This window comes from Mirounga angustirostris, unplaced genomic scaffold, assembly GCF_029215605.1.
Source record: "Mirounga angustirostris isolate CCGP_5_RB_7025 unplaced genomic scaffold, mMirAng1.0.hap1 SCAF_6, whole genome shotgun sequence".
Lineage (NCBI taxonomy): Eukaryota > Metazoa > Chordata > Mammalia > Carnivora > Phocidae > Mirounga > Mirounga angustirostris.
This window is the reverse complement of record NW_026991714.1, coordinates 124,803,769-124,825,447: the sequence shown is the minus strand read 5'-3', so window position 1 is coordinate 124,825,447 and position 21,679 is coordinate 124,803,769. Positions and strand designations below refer to the sequence as shown.

The 21,679-nt window shown below is 49.1% G+C and overlaps 1 protein-coding gene and 1 long non-coding RNA gene across 5 annotated transcripts; one reads left to right on the top strand and one right to left on the bottom strand.

Annotated features, from left to right (window-relative positions):
• Positions 1 to 1,441: 1,441 nt before the first annotated feature.
• Positions 1,442 to 13,323, bottom strand: LOC123846736 (uncharacterized). 2 transcript variants are annotated; one of them, XR_010412535.1, is made up of 3 exons: positions 13,109 to 13,322; positions 11,212 to 11,393; positions 1,442 to 8,683 (listed from the first exon to the last, which is right to left on the bottom strand). It is a non-coding gene; the product is annotated as an uncharacterized LOC123846736 (long non-coding RNA). The 2 variants fall into 2 exon arrangements; XR_010412536.1 differs by lacking the exon at positions 1,442 to 8,683 and adding an exon at positions 8,691 to 10,534 and having other exon boundaries at positions 13,109 to 13,323.
• A 231-nt stretch (positions 13,324 to 13,554) lies between these two features.
• AVPI1 (arginine vasopressin induced 1) lies at positions 13,555 to 21,534 on the top strand. Of its 3 annotated transcripts, none has more exons than XM_045878567.3 (3): positions 13,555 to 13,700; positions 19,684 to 19,980; positions 20,938 to 21,534. In XM_045878567.3, the coding sequence occupies exons 2-3, from the start codon at positions 19,694 to 19,696 to the stop codon at positions 21,095 to 21,097; spliced, it is 447 nt and encodes a 148-aa protein (XP_045734523.1). In that variant the 5' UTR covers positions 13,555 to 13,700; positions 19,684 to 19,693; the 3' UTR covers positions 21,098 to 21,534. The 3 variants fall into 3 exon arrangements, with proteins under 3 accessions (XP_045734523.1, XP_045734524.1, XP_064451194.1); XM_045878568.3 differs by having other exon boundaries at positions 13,557 to 14,070; XM_064595124.1 differs by lacking the exon at positions 13,555 to 13,700 and adding an exon at positions 14,374 to 15,357.
• The last annotated feature ends 145 nt before the right edge of the window (positions 21,535 to 21,679 follow it).

The window sequence follows — 21,679 nt, the reverse complement described above, 5'->3', positions numbered from 1 at the left end:
CCTGGCTGAGCAGGTCCCTCTTCCAGCAGCCTGCCCCACCCCCGCCTGTAGGAGAAAGTATATGTGGGTCTCAGGGGACTAATGCCTCTCACTGCACAACCCCACCTGCAGGGACCTGAGAAAGGTTGAACGCTTATTTTAAATGAATAAAAGGTGGGACGCCTGGGTGGCTCAGTCGGTTAAGCGTCTGCCTTGGGCTCAGGTCATGATCCCAGAGTCCTGGGATCGAGTCCCACATCGGGCTCCTTGCTGAGCAAGGAGCCTGCTTCTCCCTCTGCCTGCCTCTGTCTCTCTCTCTCTGATAAATAAATAAAATCTTAAATAAATAAATAAGTAAATGAATAAAAGGTGATGTATAACATCCATATCTGTGTAAGATAGCATGGTATTGAGACTCAGGGTGCAAACCGTGGAGGCAGACTGCCTGGCTATGCATCACAGCTTCACCACTCCCTCGTGCTGGGACCTGGGGTGTGTGTGCGCACGCGCACATAACCACTTTGTGCCCCAGTTTCCTCATCTGTGAAAGCCTTTCATTCAGCAAATGGGTATTAAGCAACTGTCAGGCACTGGGCACTATTTTAGGGTCTAGGGATACATAATACATATGTGATCATTATTAATTAAATGCTTACTATGCTCTAGGCACTGTTTTTTATTGTTGTTTTTTTTAAGTAAGCTCTATGCCCAAGGTGGGGCTTGAACTCACCCCAAGATCAAGGGTTACATGCTCTACCGACTGAGCCAGCCAGGCGCCCCTATATTCTAGGCAATGTTATCTCTGATTTGCTGGTGGGGAAACCAGGGCTCAGAGGGTTAAGGAAGGTGACCATGTTCACAGAGCTGATGGGTGACAGTTTAAACAGGAGCCCAGGTGTGGCTGGCTCTAGGTGATATTCAAAGTGCTTATATATACTTTCTCATATTTTATTCTCAGCCACTGTTACAGGGACCCAGAAAGGTTACATAACTTGCCCAAAGAAACAGAACTGGCAAAAGTCAGTGTAGAGACTCAAACCTAGGTCTTCTGATCCCAATTCTGGGGCCTTTCTAAACTCAGCATCCCTTAGCAATCAATCCCTGGCGGGACATTCCCCATGTCCTCAGGGTGCCAATCTTGAGAAGGGCTGGAGCTAGGACAGGCACCTGAGGGCTGAATCTGGGTGCTGGGCTGATGACGGGGTTATACTACACAAACTACCTCTGTGAGTAGGGGACCTAACCAAATAAACATTGAGAGGGAGAAAAGAGAGTCCTTCTGTCGCCTAAAAAAGGCATCTGGAGACGTAAGGGTAGAGCGCCACCTAGTGGGTACAAACCTTCAACCGCACAGCTAAGTCCAGCTCCTTACAAGGAAGCCAATGGGGTGGCTTTGGGGAGATATTTTTAGCCTCTGGAATCCCGAAGACATTCCAAGCGGCAGTCCCAGGAGACTCTGCAAAAGCATAAGCATGCAAGAAGATCTTGATTCCTCCAACTCAACAAATAAGACCTAAGCACCTGCGGGATGCAAACAATCGGGGTGTGGAATGTAGGAATAAGGAGCACGAGCTCCCGCCCTCAGTGTTCACGCTTTTTCTGGTAGTGGAGGGACAGCTGTGGGCACAAAAGAAAGAGGTGGATGCAAGGAAATCCAAAAGGGAAAGTATGTGTGATGGGAGGGCTGGGAAAGCTTTCAGATTGAAGTGTCTCTGGAGAGTGGATAGAACTGTGACAAGCAGAGATCCGGGCTAGGCGTTGTTGGGCAAGGCAGTCCACCATGGGGCCTGAGCAGCTCTGGCTCTAACCACTGAGTGTGCTAAGAATGCAGAGCCCTGGTCGCCCATTCGCCTTCCCACCACTGCTCACCGTTGTGTTCTGCAGGCAGCAACGTTGTGGGATAAGGGAACATCTCCCAGACAAAGAGCAGGCTTGCTTGCTGCTTACTATAAAAGTGGTGGGGGCAGGAAGGGACAGGGGTGGGTGCTCCAAGCTCAGGACTCCGTAGCTGCGACATAAAGCTCCTGCGTGGGTAACCCATCTACCTGGGCCCCTCTGCTTTGCCCCCCATGAAACTAGGGAACAAGGGAAAGAGACATAAGGATAATGCTCATGCTGCTTGCTGTGCCAAGAATGATAAATCCTTTGAGTCCGACTCAGGAAACCGTGTCTTCTGCCCACATTCATGAAACAACAGCAGGCTAGCTTATTAGCTTGTAAGCAGGGTAAATCACAGCCCTGACAGGTGCTATAGGCAGAGGGAACCGTGTGAGCAAAAGCAGGGCCTGTGTTGCTCAGGGAACAAGAAGTAGTGAAGTAGTGATGCTTGCTGGGTACTCTAAACCCCAAAGCAATGACTTTCACATGCCCAGAAGGGAAGACAGCTTATAACAAGGAGGAATGCGTGGCCACCCTGAGATCCCACAACCCACCCCTGATGTTCAGTCAGTTCTGTCTTCAGTCTCTGGGCTACTGTAAATTACTGCATATATGGACTCAACTCACATTGGTTTAATACCTATTATGTGCCAGGCCCTGAGCCAGCACTTGACATAAATTAGCTAACAGCAGAAGCAAAACTCACAGTGAGGAAGTAGATGGGTGTTGGGACCTGCAGAATCTTGCCTTGAATCTTAGAGTTAAATTACTAAATAAACATTTCCTGAACACCTACTATGTACGTACCTGGCATTATGCTACTCCTATACCTGAGTTGGAAGAGGCCTTAAAGATCATTTGCTCCAGGCTTCTGCTTTTATGAAGGGGTAACTAAAGCCTGGAGAAGGTAAGTGACTTGCCCCAGGTCACACAGCTGGTTGATGATGTGAGTGCCGAGTTTAGAACTTAGGTCTCCTGACTCACAATCCAGTGTTCACTCGGGGCAGAGGGCTCTGCACATGAACTCTCGTTTGTCAGCCAAGTGGCTCACTTGTCCAGGCCTGTTCCCAAGGCTGTGGGAACAGGGACCTCTGGAATGGTGGGTGGGGTTCCCTCTAGGTTGGAGTTGGGTAGGAACCTGGATGGCTCTTCAGTTTGTTACTCCAGCCTCCAAGGAGTACCTAGCCTTCACTGGAGCTATGAAGTGGCCTGGATTCTGGGCCCCTTGGGCAGACAGAGGCAAGGGGCCACAGGCTGGGCATGAAGTGGTAAAGGTGTTTGACTCTGACAAAGCTCAGACCTCACTCCCCAGGAGAAGCTGGCCAGGACCAGACCTGAAGCCACAGGTACCCTGTGAGGCTTATCTGGGTGTGAAGCCACCCAGAACACTGGCTGGGAAGGCCGGGTCCCTAACGCTAAGTAACCATGGGTGACCAAGGTAGATGCCCATGAGACTTCACCATTAATTGGCTGCCCATGAGGTGCTGAAGATGACCTCCTACTGGGACTATGATGGGGATGTGCAGACACCAGCAGACCGTATTCCTGGGAAAGGAGGGGCCTCACCTATAAAGATGGACACTCTGAGCCAGGATGGACGGAATCAAACACCACCACTCTGCCAGTCAGCCTCAGATAAAAGTGGAAGTGGCTCAATAGTAGTAACCAACGTTTGCAAAGCATTCACCACGTGCCAGGCACCATGCCAGGTGCTTTCCACTCTTGTCTCACTTAGTTCCCGCAACAGCTCTGTGAGGTGGGGCCATTAAAACCACCTCCACTCTAAAAGGAGGAAACTGAGGCACAGAGAGCTTATGTGACTTATCTAATGTCAATCTAATGGAGAATGAAATTCAAATATTTGATCTCCAAATCCAGGCCTTTAAGCAGTGCATATATCTCAGACTTCAGCCTTGATCTTGGAGGTCACAAGACATCAGAGGATTGCCCCTGAGCAGTGACAAAGAAAATGATCCCCATGCTGCAGAGATGGTCAGCATGTAGGGGGCCAGGCATGGGGCCATGAGAGTGGCTGTGGCTGTCACAGGCCCCAAGATCTGCACTTGGGGGAGGCTGACTGTGTATGCTGTTTCTATTTCTGACCCTGCTATGTGAAGGGTCTCCAGGAAAGGGGGATTTGTCCCCTGAACTCTCTAGCCTACCCACGGCTGGAGCTTTAAAGCAAGAGGAGTAAGGTCCAAGGCTTGGCCTAGAGCCGAGAGTCTCCATCAGATGATGTTTTGTGCTGAGTGTTCACCTGCATCTCCTCCTTGGCCTTTGCAACAACCTTGGCAGATAGGTAATTCATTGTCTCCACTTGACAGTTGAGGAAAATAAGATTCAGAAAGATTAAGCTAGGAACTAAATTTAGATTTCTGGACCACTGGAAACACTACAACTGTCTGAGATTCCCTGAGTCTACTTTAACCATGAACTTGCCCCTTAGGTCTAGTCTCACCGGACTCTTTATAAGACATTATTCACTGAAACCACAGAGCAAAAGCAAATGTGGTCTCCCCTCCTCTACCACTTGGTCTCCAGCTCCCATTACTCCTGGGGCCTCCTACAGATGTGGCAAATTATGAAGATTTTCTCCAACTCTGGTTTCCCCGGCTCCCCCACCAACCAAGACAGAGTGGGACATGACTGCCATGACTGAAAGAGATCAAAGATCACAGAAACCACTAGAGACCAAGAAGAACCTTGTCCTGACCCATCAGGAAGATGCCAAAATAGCAAACATCGGGGCACCTGGGTGGCTCAGTTGTTAAGCGTCTGCCTTCGGATCAGGTCATGATCTCAGGGTCCTGGGATCGAGCCCCACATTGGGCTCCCCACTCAGTGGGAAGCCTGCTTCTCCCTCTCCCACTCCCCCTGCTTGTGTTCCCTCTCTCACTGTGTCTCTCTCTGTCAAATAAATAAAATCTTAAAAAAAAAATAGCGAACATCATGGCATTCAAGGATCAAGAGAAGCAGCAAGAATATTCAGGGCTTTGGGAGGCTGCCTGCCTCTCCTATGGCAGCCCTCTCCCCATACCCACAGCCCCTGTTGGAGTGGTGGCTCTAGATATAGATGGTATATTTATACTATAAAGCTCTGCCCCTACTTTCCCATCTCCTCTTCTGACCCAAACTGGGCCTATCAGATTCCTTCTTTTGGAATTTGGCCAAATGGTCGTTCCTAAATGGAGTTAGTGGTGGAGTAACCAAAGCCAGTGCATGAGGCAAATTTAGGAGTAGAAAGCCTGAGCTGGCAGAGGAAGTTGATCTGCAGATAAAAGGGCAGTGTGTTAGGGTTGTCTAAAGAAACAGGATGGATAGATATATACATATAGATTTACTATAAGAAAATGTAATCATGGAGGCTGTTAAGTCCCAAGATGTGCAGTTGGCAAGGTGGAGACCTAGGAGAGCCATGGCATAGTTTAGTCTAAAGGCTGAAGGCTCAAGACCCAGGAAGAGCCAGTGTTTCAGTTAGAGTCTGAAGAAGGAGGTGGGGGTGATCAATGTCTCAGGGCACCTGGGTGGCTCAGTCGGTTAAGCTTCTGACTCTTGATTTCGGCTCAGGTCATGATCTCAGGGTTGTGAGATCGAGCCCCACGTCAGGCTCTGCGCTGAGCATGGAGCCTGCTTAAGACTCTCCCCCACACTTGCCCCCATCCCCACTTGCATGCATGCACACATGCTCTCTCTAAAACACACACACAATACAACAATGTCTCCACTCAAATAGTCAGCAAAAGGAGGTCCTTCTTACTCGTGGGAGGGTCAGCCTTTTTGTACTATATAGGCCTTTAACTGATTAGACAAGGCCCACCTACATTAGGGAGGGCAATCTGTTTTACTTGGTCTACCAATTCAGAGGTTAATCTAATCCAAAAACACCCTCACAGACACACCCAGAATAATATCTGAACAAATCTCTGGGCACTCTGTGGCCCAGTCAAACTGACACATAAAATTAACCATCACAGGCAGCTAGCTAAACAGGGACAAAAGATGGTGAGAGAGGACAGCTGCCTGTGACTTGCTTCCGGTTGTTCTGCTACACTTCATTTCTGTGAACTCACCGTTGCTTTCCAGTAACAACACCCCCCGTACTTCTTCACCTGAGCTATCTTAAACAGATTTGTTTCTTATCAGCACTGGAATGCTTGCATCTATGTCCCCTTCCCCTGAATCTGGGTAAGCTTGTGACTCAGTTATAACAAACAGGATGGCAGGAACCACACTGTATGACTTCTAAGTTCTGTCCAAAAGACAAAGCCACTCTTGCCTTGGTCACTAGAACTCACACTTGCAGCCCTGAGCCACCATGGAAGAAGTCTCTGTTCCGGGTCACGTTGAGAAACCACCGAAGCACTCCAGTCAGCAGCCTTGGCCTTCAAGTTCTCCCAGCCTAGGCACCGGACATAGGAAATGAGCTTTCAAATGATTCCAACCCCCAGCTGTCAAAGCAACCTGTGCGTTCAAGACTTCCAGCCGGAGTTCTGACATCAAAGGGCAGAGACAAGCCACTCCCACTGTGCACTCTCTCAATTCCTGTGTATCATTCATGCTTTCTATTTTCTGTTGTTTTGTGTTGTTTTGACATCTTGGGACCTTGCAGATCCAGGGAGGGACTGCCCCTCCCAGATTTAGCTAATTCCTAAAGGTAGCAAAGAATGTGACTGAGAGTATGCCTTTGACATGCAAACCAACCAATCCTGAGCCCAACTCCAAACCACCTCCTTTATTTGGGCTCTTACACTCCAGGAGGCAATATTCCCCTGCCCTAATCATCCCAGGGAAAGGTATCAGACAACTGGAGACAGTCCCTATGCCCCAGAGCCTGCTGGAATTATTCAAACTAGCCAATCCTAAACTTGCCTAGCTGCATACTTTGTTTCACCCATTTCTTCCCACAAAAACTATAATAAAAGCTCATGTCCATGCTTTTGCCCCTTCTGCCTCCTGACTGACCCTGGTGCTTGCCAGTGTGGCCATGTGTGGTATGGCATGTCCCTTCCTCTGGGGAACTGTGAGTAACATCTTTTCTTTTCTTTTCTTTTTTAAAGATTTTATTTTATTTATTTGAGAGAGAGAGTGAGAGAGAGAGAGCACAAGAGGGCGGAGGGTCAGAGGGAGAAGCAGACTCCCTGCTGAGCAGGGAGCCCGATGTGGGACTCGATCCCAGGACTCCAGGATCATGACCTGAGCCGAAGGCAGATGCTTAACTGACTGAGCCCCCCAGGCGCCCCCAAGTTATCTTTTCAATGGCAGCCATCATCTGATCTGTTGGCCTCACAGTTCCTAAATAAAACCAAAATCCTGACATTTTAAAACATCCTGACCTGGGGTACCTGGGTGGTTCAGTCAGTTAAGCCTCCGACTCTTAATTTCAGCTCAGGTCATGATCTCAGGGTCGTGAGACCTGAGGTCCCACGTCCAGCTCTGTGCTCAATGTGGAGTCTACTTTAGAGTCCCTCTCCCTCTGCCCCTCCTCTGCCAAATAGATAAAATCTCTTAAAAAATAAATAAAACATCCTGACCCACAGAATCCATGAGCATAATAAAATGGTCATTTATGCCACTAAGTTTTGGGGTGATTTGTTATGCAGCAGCTGTAGCTGGAAGACGTTGATATCGTGCAAGTCTCTAACCTCAGCTTCTTCATTGGCATAATGAGATGAACAGCAATGGTTCAGTATCACTGCGCTGTTGTGGGGATTCAATGAGATGCAAAGTGCCTAGAGCTCATATGTGTTAGCTTTATTATCAATACTGTCTTCTGAAAGAGCTTGGACACCCAGCTCACTGGTTTCAGGGTATCACTGGATTGCAAGACAAAAGCCTGCTCTCACGTGAGTTTTGCTCACTTGAGGTTCTTTATCCTCACCACATTACCAGTCTCGCTATCCTCCACTGGATCAGCCAGAGTCCAATCTCGAGACAGAAACCACACAGTAATTTGCATAGGGAAACCTCAATATAAGGAATTATTATTTACTCTAATGGAGTGCTGAGGCATTAGCTAACAAGAAGTTAAAGAGAACTCTAAAGAATATAGGAAAAGAAGACCTAAGCAACAGCCACTACTCCTAGGGCTGAGATAGGCCCTTAAGAAGAGCTCTCCGCCCCTCTCCCTCCTACCAGGGCCAAGATTCAGATCTCCTTAGAGAGGAGACATAGCTGTGGCTCAGTAAATGGGGAAGAAGTCAGTGAGGTGCTGTCCCTGTAGAACTTGCCGGAAATCAGCCATCTGGGGTGCTACTGCATGGACATCAAAAGTTATAGCAAAATGGAGCGCCTGGGTGGCTCAGTCGGTTAAATGTCCAACTCGGTTTCGGCTCAGGTCATGATCTCATGGGTCATGGGATCCCCTGCCCCAGGTGGGGCTCCGAGCTCAGCAGGGAGTCTGCTTGAAGATTCACTCCCTCTGCCCCTCCCCCCCACTCATGCTCACTCTCTCTCAAATAAATAATCTTTTAAAATCTTTAAAAAAAAAAAAAAGATTACTGCAAAGCCACCCAAGGGGCCGAGGGAAGCTACCAGCCCGTGTGTGTTACTGGCCGCCCAGCACTGGAGGACCCAGGCGCTGAACAAGCCGCCCACACCGCGGGAGCCTACACAGGGCGGGGGGGGGGGGGGGGGGGGGGGGCGGGGGGTGCGGTGCGCGGTGGACCTGGTGCCTGAGAAGTCACCTGAGCTCCAGGAGCAGGCCCTGGAGAAGCCTGGCAAGCTGCGGGAGCCTGGTGAGAGGACACACCAGAACCAAGGAGAGAAACCCTTCTTCCCACGGCGGCTTGCCGGCTCCCTCCACTGACAAGGCTGAGCATTGTGCCTGCTGGAAAAGGAGAAATATTTGCAGGACTCGGCTCCGTGATCACAGAGATAACTGGTACAGTCTACTTCTTTGGAGACTCAACTTCCATATGCAACCCTCTATATACATTTGGACTTCCATACGACAATGAAACAACTCAATATTACCACCTAATGAGCTACAGCTCTCCTTCTGGGACATGACATTCTCATTCCCTCTCTCCAAAATAAGAAGATACACAGTCCCAACGGTCTGCATTAAATACTGCTCAGAAAGAAAAACAAACAAACAAAAAAACACAAAAAACTTCTCAGATTTTTTCAGAGTCCCTCGGAATACACTGTTAACTAAACACTAAACTTGTGACATTAACTTCCAACAACTTACATATAAACTTACATATGAAATGAAAACATGAAGAGAGAAAAAGAAAAAGGTTAGTATGTACAAAAACACCCTGTATATACAACAAACAGAAAAAATAAGCAAAGCTACTACAAGCCTTGTTTTTATAATTGGCCACAGGGCTGTTTTAGTAGCCATTAATGATTTTCTAGCTGCTTCATTCCGTCTACACTTATTGGTTGGTATGCTACTGTAAGAAAGGCCTTTTTCTTCTCCTCTGTTTACCTATTTATTCACTTATTTATATTGTTATGGACTTAGGTATTATTTCACCCACTGGGTTATAATCTGTTACTGTTATGATTTATTTTGATGCTTTGCACTTGCTAATGGGAGCCCTTATAAATGGACTCCTAGTCCTTTTGATGTGTTTCCATCATTCTTTGAGTACTTCCTTACTTTCCAGGACAAGATGTTCTAGAATCATCCTGAACTTTCTCAACCATTTCTCCAAGAAGCCATGGTTCCTTTTGTGGAGAATGATATTGAGAACTCGGTATATGGATTGTAAATGTGCTTATTCCTATTGGGGTATCATCACTTCTAGGCCCTCTCAGAAGACACAGCTGGAGAACGTGTGTGTTTGCATGTGTTTGTGTGGATATATACACATGTATATACGTACACATACACATTTAAACATATGCATACATTTACAACTTATCTATTTCTATATCTACTTATCTGTATGTTAAAAACCATGAGTTCATACTTGCTATGGACTGAATTGTGTCCCCCAAAATTCACATGTTGAAGCTCTACCCTCCAATATAACTGTATTTGGAGTAAGGAAGTCATTAAGGTTAAGTGAGAGGTCCATAAGAGTGCAGCACCGATCTGATAGGATTAGTGCCCTTATAAGAAGAGACACCAGAAAGCTCCCTCTCTTTCTTCACCATATAAGGACACGGTGAGCAGGTGGCCGTCCGCAACCAGGGAAGAGAGCTCTCACCAGAAACCAGATGCGCTGGCACCTTGATCTTGGACTTCTCGCCTGCACAGCTGTGAGAGCACAAATTTCTCTTGTTAAGCCACCCAGCCTGTGCTATTTTGTTATGGCAACCTGAGCAGATTAATACAAAATTGACGTTTAATTCTAATGTACACGAGTCAGATTAGGTGTGGGTTTTTTTGTTTTGCATTGTTTTGTTTTGTAGTGTTTCTATAATGTACCGTTTGCCTGTAGGGCTTTGCTCTCTTCTCAGTTGCTAAGTCCAGAGAAGAGGGCTGTAGTAAGTTGTCTTGTGTAATGTCCTAAGCAGAAGGGTGCTTTTTAAAAAGTTTAGAATTACCAAGAGCATTTATCAAGAAAAACAGAGCTGACTCAAGAGTCACACTATTGCTTGTCAGCTGAGTGTGAAAGTTCTCTCTGCTCTCCCCAGAACAGGACAGAGAGCAACAACAAACCCACTGGAACAAACCTCAAGTCCACCGGGGAACCATTTACAAGAGCTGCTTGAGCAATTCCTGCAGGACAGAGAGCGAAGGAGTCAAATGCTGATTTGGTGTCTACAGCAAGGTTTCTATTGAGCACTATGCCTATTGCACCTCACAATAGGTATGATTATGATTATTTCCACTTTATAGATGAGAAACTAGGAAAGCGAGAGGTTAGATTATTTGCCTAAGGTTGAACAGCTGGAACCCCTTTCCTAGACTTTACTCCCCTAGAAATTAGCACTCTGCTGAGCCATCCTGGCGCCCAAGGCAAAAGGAAATAGGTGCACTCCTCTACACACCTATCAAAATATTCTCTGAATTAAATGGAAAAAGTAGACGAAAGGCCCACAATCAAAAAACATGACCATACATAAAGCTTTGTGTTGCCCAATCGATTCACACACTATTTTCAGTCATCATAAAGCTAATTGGCAGGGAGCATAATGGCGACCTATGTGGGAACCATGGGCTGATAGGAAATGACTATTCCTGTTGCAAAATGACACGAGGTCATAAAACAAACAACAAGCTGTCTTTATTTTAAGTGTTGATATTTTGTTCACCGTGGATGTTTTACATTAATTTTGGTTTTTAAAAAATATTACATTAAAATATTTATCTTGATTACTGGGTTTTTGTTTTTGTTTTTGCTTTTGTTTTGGTGTCCCTTTAAGTATTGCACCCAAGGAGTATTCCTCACTCACCTCACCATAATGTGATCCCTGGTAAAACCAAGTCTTGGCCTGAATTACAGCAGGGCTCCATTCCTCAGAGTTGACCTTCTCTTCCAAACAGGGTCCTTCCTGTTGGGGGGTTGATCCCAAATCCTCCACTCCTGCATGATGGAAGTACCCTGTCTTCTCATCAGACATACGGAATCATAAAGCTGTAACAACAGAAACGTTTCCATTGTGTGGTAAGCACATGGTCACACGCCTGCAAAAATGTGGGAAGACACCAGATGTTCTCCACCCAGCCTTAGTCACATCTGACCCAGAAACCACAGGTTCCCAATTCCCACCCTGGTATGCTCATCTGAGCTCCTGGCATCAGAAGTCCTAGGCTCTCCAAGCACTGATATGCCAAGAGTTTGGCCTTCCTATTTGTGAGACCGGGGAACAAGGCGTCCCTGGTTCAAGCCCAGCCTCCCTGTTTAGAACTCCACACACTCCTCTTTTGAGCCAAGCAGTTGGCTGAAAGGCTTTGCAGCAATGAGTGCCTTCTATTGGAGACGCACACTGATGACTTCTTTATTCTTTTTGCTATTTCCCTGGGTCTTCAGGAAAAGCAAAAAGAAACCATTGTTAAAACCCTTTAAAACAGCAAAGCACTTGCTGATGATGTTTTTGTGCTGGACGGAAAGAGGAACTAGAGACCACAGGATGAGGAAGAACAGCTCCCAAACATTCCTTCCACTTTGCAGAAAGGGACCCACAAATCCTTATATGCTGGCTTTTACTCTTTCCCCTCGGAACTTTTACAGAGGAGAGATCACACTTAAATGACCATGAAGGTCGGCTCTGAAGTGAAATAGAAGTCGGGAGACCTAGCTGCCTATTCCCAGGCACCTTCCTGACCATTTTTGAACCAGTGTGCAAACAACTCCTCATCTTCCAAAAAACTAACCAAGCATTTATCAAGAACCTATTGGGGGCACCTGGGTAGCTCAGTCGGTTAAGCATCCGACTACTGATTTTGGCTCAGGTCGTGATCTCAGGGTCATGGGATGGAGCCCAGCGTTGGCTCTGCACTCAGCGGGGAGTCTGCTTGAGATTCTCTCTCTCCCTCTCCTTCTGCCCACTCCCCCCCTCATAAATAAATAAACCTAAAAACAAAAAAGAAGAAGAACCCTTTGGCCACTGCATCCACTCCCAAACCCTCTAATACAAGTTCCAAGCTGCGACCAAAGTGACCTTCTAAAAACACAAATTTTTCATGAGGATGGAATGAGCTAATATTTGTAAAGTGCTGACTGGCATTACGGGCACATGGTAAGTGCTATAAAATATCTGTTAAACGATATATATAATGCTATTCCCCTCAGAGAGTCCAATGGAAACTTTTTCACCGTCCGCCTCTGCCTTCTGCTTTCTCACCACTCTACCCCTTGCTAGCCTTGCTCCAGGTCTCATATCAAGTCCTCCTGAGTCAAGCTACCTCCTAGACTCCGCACATGCCGTTCTCTCCTCCTTAAACACTCTTCCCAGACCCACTCCTCTTCATTTGACCAACTTCAACTTCTTCCTTTCTTAGCTTAAATGTTTCTTCTTCTACCTCCCAGGACCTCCTACAGGGAGTTGTTTCCTCCTGTTTGACCCTTTTATAATGTTTATCACAATTGTAACCACTACCGAATGTTTTCAGCTCTTTAACGTCTGCCTTCCTTACTAGGCTGTAAATTCCCCCAGGGCACAGGCTTATAGAAGTCTCCAGTTCACTGCCTGTTAAGGAACTTGGACAGGGTGGGTCCCTAATGGACCACTGTCCAGTGAATGTATAAAACCTTCCTAATACTGCTCATTTAGGTAACTGGCCCAAGGTTGCACAGACGGTTTAAGATTTGAACCCACGGCACTCTAGCTTTAAAGCCCAAGATCTCACCATCCCTTCCTTTCCCTCAGAGCTGGAGCCAGAAGACAAGTGGTCCGTCTGGGAAGTGAAGTTAAGGGAACTGCTGATTTGCAGAGGGCCACACGTTGCAGGGTGCGCGGCGCGATGCGCGCCGGCCTAGGGCGCAGGAGAGGGGGCACGCGTCACGTGTATCCGCCTGCCGCCGACGCACCCCGAGGCTGGAATGCGGCCCCGCCCCGCTCCCGCGCCAGCAAAACCGCGCTCTCCCAGGCCACTGACGTCAATGAAGGGGGCGCCTCCCGGCGCCGTGCTAGGGTGGCCCAGGGCGGAGGGAAGGGGCCCCGGCGGACACGCCCCTCGCCGCTGCTCCGCTGCTGATTGGACCCGAGGAATCTTCGCACTCGGGTTTCGAAGCCGGCGGAGGGAAGGGGGCGGAGCCTCGGCACGCCCCTCGCCCCTCTGTTGCTGATGATTGGCTCACAGAGTCTCCGCGTTCGATTTTGGAAGGCTCTCGCCGGAGCTCTCACCGAGGCTCGGCGGTGGATTGGCTCTTTCCCGGCTGGGGAGCGCATTCTCCCGGGAGTCGCGGCAGTGACCTAGGTGGCCCGCCGTGAGCAGCCAGGTACGTAGATCGGGAGGCCCGGTTCGCGCTGCGGTGGGAGCGGGCGGGTGGGCGAGCCGTCAGAGCCAGGGTGCCGCTGGGACCCGAGCCCGCAGGTCCACTTAGGGCCTGGCGTTGTGCGAAGCTTCGGCCACGTCTGAGCCCCGGGGGCTGACCTGTGCTGGGGATGTCGCCCTGCGACCTGGGCCAGGATATCCCCTCCCAAGCTCTCGTCCTGTGGGTGAACACCGCCTGGTCCTGGTGAGCACCTTCGCAGCAGGAAGAGCAGAGCTACGCCCGCCCTTTCGAAAGGCCGTGAAGGGGTTAGGGTGGGCACATCTTAGCCTGCCCCATCCCGATTTGAGGTCTGTGGGCGCTGCCCTTCAGCGTGGTGAGTAATTGCTCTAACTCCCCGCGGGGCCGTGGAGTGCTGAGCGCGCCGAGGCTGGCTTGGGAGACCTGACTTGCAATCCCTGCGCCTTCCGAAACCCGCAGAAGCGGATAGCAGGCTCCGAGAGGTTTCAGAGCCTCCTGGGTCGTTCCTTCCCCTGAAGACCTCGTCAGCCATCTGGCAGAACAAAAATAACAGTGGCTGAGAGGCTGGGCGCTGGGGTCACACTACCCGGGTGTATCCAGCCTCACCACCTACCTCCTGTTTGACTTTGGGCAAGTTACTTAACCTTTTTGAGCTCAGCTTTCTCATCTGTAAAATGGGTATAACCTGTAACTGTAGTGCCTCTTCATGGGGTGAGGATTAAAAAGATCACCTATTTGAAAGTGACGTTCTGTGCTTGACATGGAGCAAGCTGCCTTGGTGGCAGCTGTGGCTTAAAAATCCGCAGATGAACCCATCTCCCTTTAAACCTCTTTTTCCAAGAGTGAAAGCCCCTTCTGAGGGAGTTTCATGCAAATGACAATGATTCTATACTGCCTAGTTGTTAAACAGCCTTTTCCTTACATCACTCATTCATGCTGCAATGTACTGGGATGGATGCTTTAATATACTTTTATCTCCCTTATCCCCTTACGGGTTATTTACTCTCACTATTCTCACTATTTTGATGATGAGCAAAATGAGGCAGGGGAAAACAGGAACGTCACCCAGTTTTCAGAGGCACAGCCAGAATTCAGGGTTCTTGAACTCTTTAAAAGAGTTATTCCTACATCTAGAGTTTATTTTCCAGACGTATGTGAGAATTGGTCTGGGGGGAGGGCCCAGTTCCTTTCTCCGCTTCCACATTAGCTTTGGAGACTAACGTGTATGCAGTTCTCTCAGGCACTCCTGGTGGAGGTTAGGCCCTGAAGGCCTGGGGGGGGCTCACACGGCCAAGTGGACTGGGCCTCCCAGTGGAGGAGCCACAGATTTGGGCTGCTGTCCAGGGGCAGGGAAGCAGGCCAGGGCCACAAGTGTTGATTTGGGCCTTGGGCCAGAGCCTCCAGTTCTTTATCCAAGAGGCCCTTTGCCTCCGATTACAGATTATTGCCATCAGCAGGGTTATCTGAAGTAGGGGAGCTGAGTGTGAAAGTGGCCCAGCTCATGCAGATGTGTTCTGCCTCTCGTGGTTATGTGTGCCTCCCTGAGACCACAGTCGGAATAGCTGTGTCTAAACAGAGCTTCATACACTACAAAGGATGCGCAGTTGTGCACTGTATTTCTGTATTACAAGTTCATTGCATGGTGAGTCACTTTTTAAATATACTTCTTTGTTAGAGTTCTCTAGTTCATTTATTGCCTATTTCAAAACAAGTTGAACTTTGTCATTTTCCACATTTGGTATTTACTTTGGGGGTTCATTTTAAGCTAGTTTGTGTCAAACTGAAGTTTTTTGCAATGAGTTTTTACTCATTTGCTCACAGACCCATGTTTATATTCTTTCATGTCAGCTCTGGAATGAAAGATCCATTTGTAATCTTTTAATATCCCTGTGGTGTCATTTTCCGGTTTAAAAAAGTACCATTGTTCAAGTATACACTGACTTTCTTGGATTCAGGTCTTGTTCAAGAAATTAGGGGGAAAATAACACATTGAAAAAGATAAGAGACGTTTCTTCTGGGGAGCCTGGCTGGCTCAGTCGGTGGAGCATGCTACTCTTGATCTCTGGTTGTAAGTTCAAGCTCCTTATTGGGTGTAGAGATTACTTAAAAATAAAATCTTAAAAAAAAAAGTTTCTTCTGATAATTAAAGTGTTCTGATTCATTTTCTCAAAGTTTACATGTAATCCTCTGTGAAATCCACTGATTTTTATTCCCAGTCTTAGTGCTGGCTGAATCCCAGGGTGGCAAGCAGAGCCAAGAGTGAGGATCCTCAAAATCTGGAGGTGCCAAGGCCCCCCGCCCCAAGGTGCACGCAGGGTATGTTTGAAGCTGGAGGCTTAGACTCCCCCAGATGGTTTGTTGGTGTGTTTTAACGCAGACGCTAGAGGCTGGAGGTGGGGCCTTGTAGGGCCTTGTAGCCACACACAGGTGCCTGGGAGGATCTGGGAAGTCGGGCTCCAAGCCATCCCTTAGACAGCTGCTGCTACTTAATCCAGTTGCTGTTCTCTCCGAAGGGAGGGTAAGATTGCCTGAGTCTGAGAGAAACGATACCGCCTCTTCTCCCACCACCCAGACCAGCCTAGGAGTGTGCCCCAGGCTTGGCCGTAGCCAGCCCAGGTCACTGGAGTGCTTTAGAGCAGTGAGTTCTCGGTCTTCCCCCAGACCTTAAGCCCCACATCCTACCAGCAAAACAGTGCCTTGTCTCCAGGGAAGATTGAGGAGGGCGGAGAAGAACTACTGGTTGGGGAATTTCCTGGCACCTAATTAGCCAGACCTGACCACACGTGTTGCATCTAGGCCTCGGCAGCCCAGCAAACCCAGTCACCGCTTCCGTACAGACCTAGCCTCTTCAGAGAATCACTGACTCTGCACACGCCCTCAGAGACCATAAGCATCAACCTGTTCTTCTTACAGATAGAAGCGGGAAACAGAGGCCCACGGATGTGAAGTGCCGGAGGCCCCTCAGCCAGTGAGTGGCATGCCTAGGGCTCTGACTCATAAGCCAGTACTGTGTGCACTGGGTTGGGCTGCAGTTCCAGCTTTGTTTTGTGGAAGCTGGGGGATCTTCCTCGTCAGAGTGCCGCAGGTTCAAGGCTAGAACAGCGGGTCACGCAGTAAACAGCTTTGACGCTAATGAAAAAACTAAAATAAATTCTACAACCCCGCCCCCGCCTTGTGTGTGGGCTAGTCACGGTTCTTCCTTTTGCACCGGCAGGTTTCCCCCTTGGTGACTTAGGTGAGAATAGTGAAATATCCCCACCGAAATGACGGGCAGCAGCATTTGAGCTGCTCGGCTGTAAAGGCAGCCGAGGTTTTCAGACACAGCTGCAGCCCCTCACACCAGGTCCTGGCCTTGGCTGAGCCTCTGGCATTGAATCTGTCTCAGCTTCCTTTGCTCCTCTGAGCTGGGAGGAGGGTAACCGCACCTGATTCCTAGAATTGTGTTGATGAAATAGCATGCATACTGTCTTATCACCTGATGCAGAGTAAATGACCCAGAGTCAGCTTTTATATCAGCCTGCAAAGTGTTCCCTGCTGACTATTGTTTTCTGGTCACAGTATGTTTTTATCATCCAGCTCAGGGGAGTTAATTACCACACATACTAGGTTTTTAACTGGATTCCGTAATAGTGCCTAAGGAGAGAGAGACTTTAAATTCCCATTTCCAGATGATAAGCACAATTTTTATGGAGTTAGTTTATCTGAAAGTCTTCTACAGGTTTATTTATTAAACCTTTTGAAGAGAGTGGGGTTCTTATGAGAGGAGGCCTAGACACTGGGACAGGGTGAGTGTGGAAATTACTGGAGGGCGCCTGGGTGGCTCAGTTGGTTAAGCGACTGCCTTCGGCTCAGGTCATGATCCTGGAGTCCCGGGATCGAGTCCCACATCGGGCTCCCTGCTCAGCACGGAGTCTGCTTCTCCCTCTGACCCTCCTCCCTCATGCTCTCTGTCTCTCATTCTCTCTCTCTCAAATAAATAAAACCTTAAAAAAATAAAAATAAAAATAAATTACTGGAATAAGGAGGGTGGCTATTGAGTTGAGGAGGAGGGAGGGCCAGTTACATTTGCAGAGTCTAAATGGGTTGGAGAGAGGTCTCAAACTCTCAGAACAAAGGCAGGTGAGAGTAAGGGCCGCGAAGCTGGGAATGCTTTATGTGATTTCCATTTTGTTGGTTACAATGAGCATGGACATTTTGTATTGAACTGTATTTTAATTTTTATTCCCTTTTTAAGCTAGTTTCTGGGTGACCAGTATCTCCGTAGCTCACTGGAATGAGGTGAGGTCTGGTGTAGCAGCCTGGCCTTTGCCATCAGGCCTGGGGCTGAGGGGCGGAAGGAGCACAGGCAAGTCCTCCAGCTGGCTCATGCCAGAACAGAGGAACAGAGATCCTATCACACCCCTGATCCAAGTACAAAAGTCAAGGAGGCCAGGGCGCCTGGGTGGCTCAGTTGTTAAGCATCTGCCTTCAGCTCAGGTCATGATCCCAGGGTCCTGGGATCGAGCCCCGCATCGGGCTCCCTGCTCTGTGGGAGGCCTGTTTCTCCCTCTCCCACTCCCTCTGCTTGTGTTCCCTCTTTCGCTGTGTCTCTGTCAAATAAATAAATAAAATCTTTGAAAAAAAAAAGTCGAGGCCAAAAGGGGTGGGGGGGGTGCAAATTTACATTTATTTGGCTCTTACCTGGTACCTGATACCATACCACCCTAGACTCACTCAATCCTTACAGCAATCCTGAGAAGTGGTTATGAGCCCCACTTCACAGCTAAGCAGAGAGGCTCAGAGAGGTTGAGGAACTTGCCTAGGGTCACCACTAGGAAGGTGGCAGGGCTGGGACTTGAGTCCAGTTCTGTGTAATGCCAAGGTCCTTGGTCTTCCTTGTCTCTACTCTGCTTTCCAATGTCATAGCGTTTTCAGGCTATACTGGAGACAAGGATAGGGTGAGTGAGCCTCCTTTTATTATTCTTCATTATTCAAATTGAACTCTCTAGAACTGAGGAAGATCGTTTAATTTTCATTTCCTATTGGGGGGGAGCATTGACATGAGCCTTCCTTTTATTGAACTTTCTTATAGATTTCAGCCTCTGCCCATGGTCGTATATTCTAACCCTGTAGCTTCGCCCGTGTTGCTCTCCATGGCCTTTTGGACTGCAGTTAGATCTATTTCATACTGTGTTTGCTAAACTATGTGGATTTGGTCTGTTTCCAGGGTCTTGAAAATAGGTGGGATGACTGTTCTCAGTGTTACAGGTGGGAAAGCAGAATAGAACATCGAGCTCACTGCGACTCTGTGAAGTAGGAATTGGTACAGGGGGCAGCTGAGCTAGGCAGTGGTGGAGTTGACTAGAAGTGGGATTCCAGCCTAGGTAGCCGCCCCATAACCTCCCCTCACTTAGCATCAGAGAGATCTGGATTCTGTTCTTCAGTGTCTTCACCTGTGAAATGAGGATTCACGACCCCCCCACAGGGCTGCCTCGCAGTTACGTGACTGCAAGTCTTAGAGCCATGCCTGATACATTTAAATGCACCACACAGTGCGGTGGGTGCTGCCAGCACTGTCCTTGGGACCTAGGTATCCTGGGGTCTGCCTGGGCTCTACAGCCGGATGGACCTGGCTTCTACTCCCGCCTCTGCACTTACGCAAGGCTTTGTGACTGCCAACGGTCATTTCACGGAGTTGCACTTCTTCACCTGTATGGTGCGGATAAGCCATGCTTACGTCACAGGTTGCTGTGACTCTCCAGGGAGATACTACATGTGTTGCATACATAAGCACTTTATAATCAAGTTTGACTGTCATCATTCATATTATTTCCCCCAGGTGCCCTGGAAGTTAGAGTGACTTTAAGTCAAGACTTAACTGCACATTGGCTCCTGGAGAATAGAAACATCGGAAGCCTTGCATTGGTCGGGACCCCAGGTTTGGGAAGGGCCTGCTAAGCTGATGTCTCTCCATGCTTTCCTTCCCCAGAGCACCCAGGATGGGCACCCCAGCCTCTGTGGTGAGTGAGCCGCCCCCTTGGCAGGCCCCGGCTGAGGCCCGGAGCCGCAAGCAGGCCTCGGCCAACATCTTCCAGGACGCCGAGCTGCTGCAGATCCAGGGCCTGTTTCAGCGCAGTGGGGACCAACTGGCCGAGGAGCGGGCACAGATCATCTGGGAGTGTGCAGGAGACCACCGTGTGGCAGAGGCCTTGAGGAGGCTGCGCAGGAAGAGGCCCCCCCGGCCGCAAGCCCTGGGCCACTCACTGCACCACTGCAGCCGGCTCAGGTGGGTCCCTGGAACCGGAGGGCTGAGGGCAGGTGAGCACTAACGGTGCCCCCGCCACCATTTCCCGGCGCGGGGACCTGGTGCCACTGTAAAGTACGTGCAACGAGGGTGGTCAGGTCTGTGCAGTGCCTACGATTGCTGTTACTACTGGAGTCATACTGGACCCTGTGAACTTTTGTGGGAAGGAGTGCTGCGTCCTAATTTTGCAGTGATTCTCAGCCAGGTGGGAGGGACTGTTGTTTGGGAGGAAGAAAATTTGTTTCCCCATTGTAGAACAGGTAAGAATCACAAGTAAGCCTGGTTAAAATCTCGCCTGTGGGATTATAGAGACTATAGCGTAGGAAGGTTCGGTAGAGGTATTGAGGTTTGGAAATTGTTGAGGAACTTGAAACTTTCCCTAGTCATCCCCCTGTGCCTAGGTCACTGACAGCCTGGGAACAGCGAGCCCCATGACGTCAAGCTGAACCATATGGCCTAGCCAATCACTGTGGGTTATGCTCTGGGCTCTATTCCCGCTGCCTTCTCGAGGCCCCCAGTCAGAGCATTAGACCTGAACAGGTCTCCCGAGTCATCAGGTCCAGGGGAAGCAAATCAGGCCCTTGCTCAGATTAACTCCAGTTGACTTGCGGTCCCTGTTTAAAGCACCTTGCTAAGGAGGATAGTCCGTTCCTCGAGTCTCGTATCACAGCGGACTAATGATGACTGCCATGAGGACAGCATGAGGAAGCTGGAGAAAGGCAGAGTATCACACACCCTGATCTAGTCCAGCTCTCTTTACAGAGAAGAAATCTGAAAGCTTTGCCTAGTCTTTAGCTCTCAGAGGGCAGATGAGACCGAGCCCTGGTCTCGTTTTACCCCAAACAGTGTGTTTTAATACTTCATCATGACCACAATCTCTTTAGCCCCCATTCTGCTCTTCCTATTGACGTGGGCCTACCACACACTTGTTCTCTGCAGAATCCCCGAGCCCTGCGCTCCACTGGCCGACCCACAGAGTGGTGCCACGGAGACGGCTTCTGGCGATCAGTATCTGAACTCCAGGAGGACAAGTGCCAGGATCCGCCGGAACTGGAAGAAGCCAGGCCCCACAAGCTACCTCCATCAGATCAGACACTGATCCAGGGAAGGGGCAGTATCTTCCCCAGGAATCATAGGGACTTTTGCCAAAGGGCCCAGGAGGTGAAGAAGGAAGAGAGACTTGAGGCAGACAGCCCCACAGGGGTAAATGAAAGACCACTGCCACTGGCCTGCTCCATTCAGAACAGGACTGGAAACGTCCCCTGAGCTCTAGGTTATGTGGGACCCATTCCTCACCAGAATGTGGAGAAACAGCGCCTCAGCTCTTCCCATCTAACAGTACACCTGGGCTGCATGATATTCCCCCGAGAGTCAAGTGATGGGCACTCAGATTGAGCATCTCACCACTCCTGCTCCTAACCCTCCTGCTGCTCCTGTAACCCGTGGCCCGGCGGCCTGCCCACACCCCTGCCCCTGTCAGGCTAGCACAAGGAAACCGTGGTTTAAGGGGCAAAATAAAAACATTCACATCAACAACAGTGTGTCTGTCGCAGAAAGGGAGGGTCCCCAAATGGACACTCTGGAGCCAGGGGATGAAGGCTTGCGCTTACTCCAGGAAGGAGAAAATAGGACAGGCCTCCTTTTCCCTGTGAGCACCCTCAGTCCCCTAGTTCCCTGTGCC

Excerpts from the sequence above, each read along its gene's own strand:
- AVPI1 (XM_045878567.3), top strand. The coding sequence starts at position 19,694 with ATGGGCACCCCAGCCTCTGTGGTGAGTGAGCCGCCCCCTTGGCAGGCC. Across the intron at positions 19,981-20,937 it reads CACCACTGCAGCCGGCTCAG|AATCCCCGAGCCCTGCGCTC; the intron begins GTGGGTCCCTGG and ends TGTTCTCTGCAG.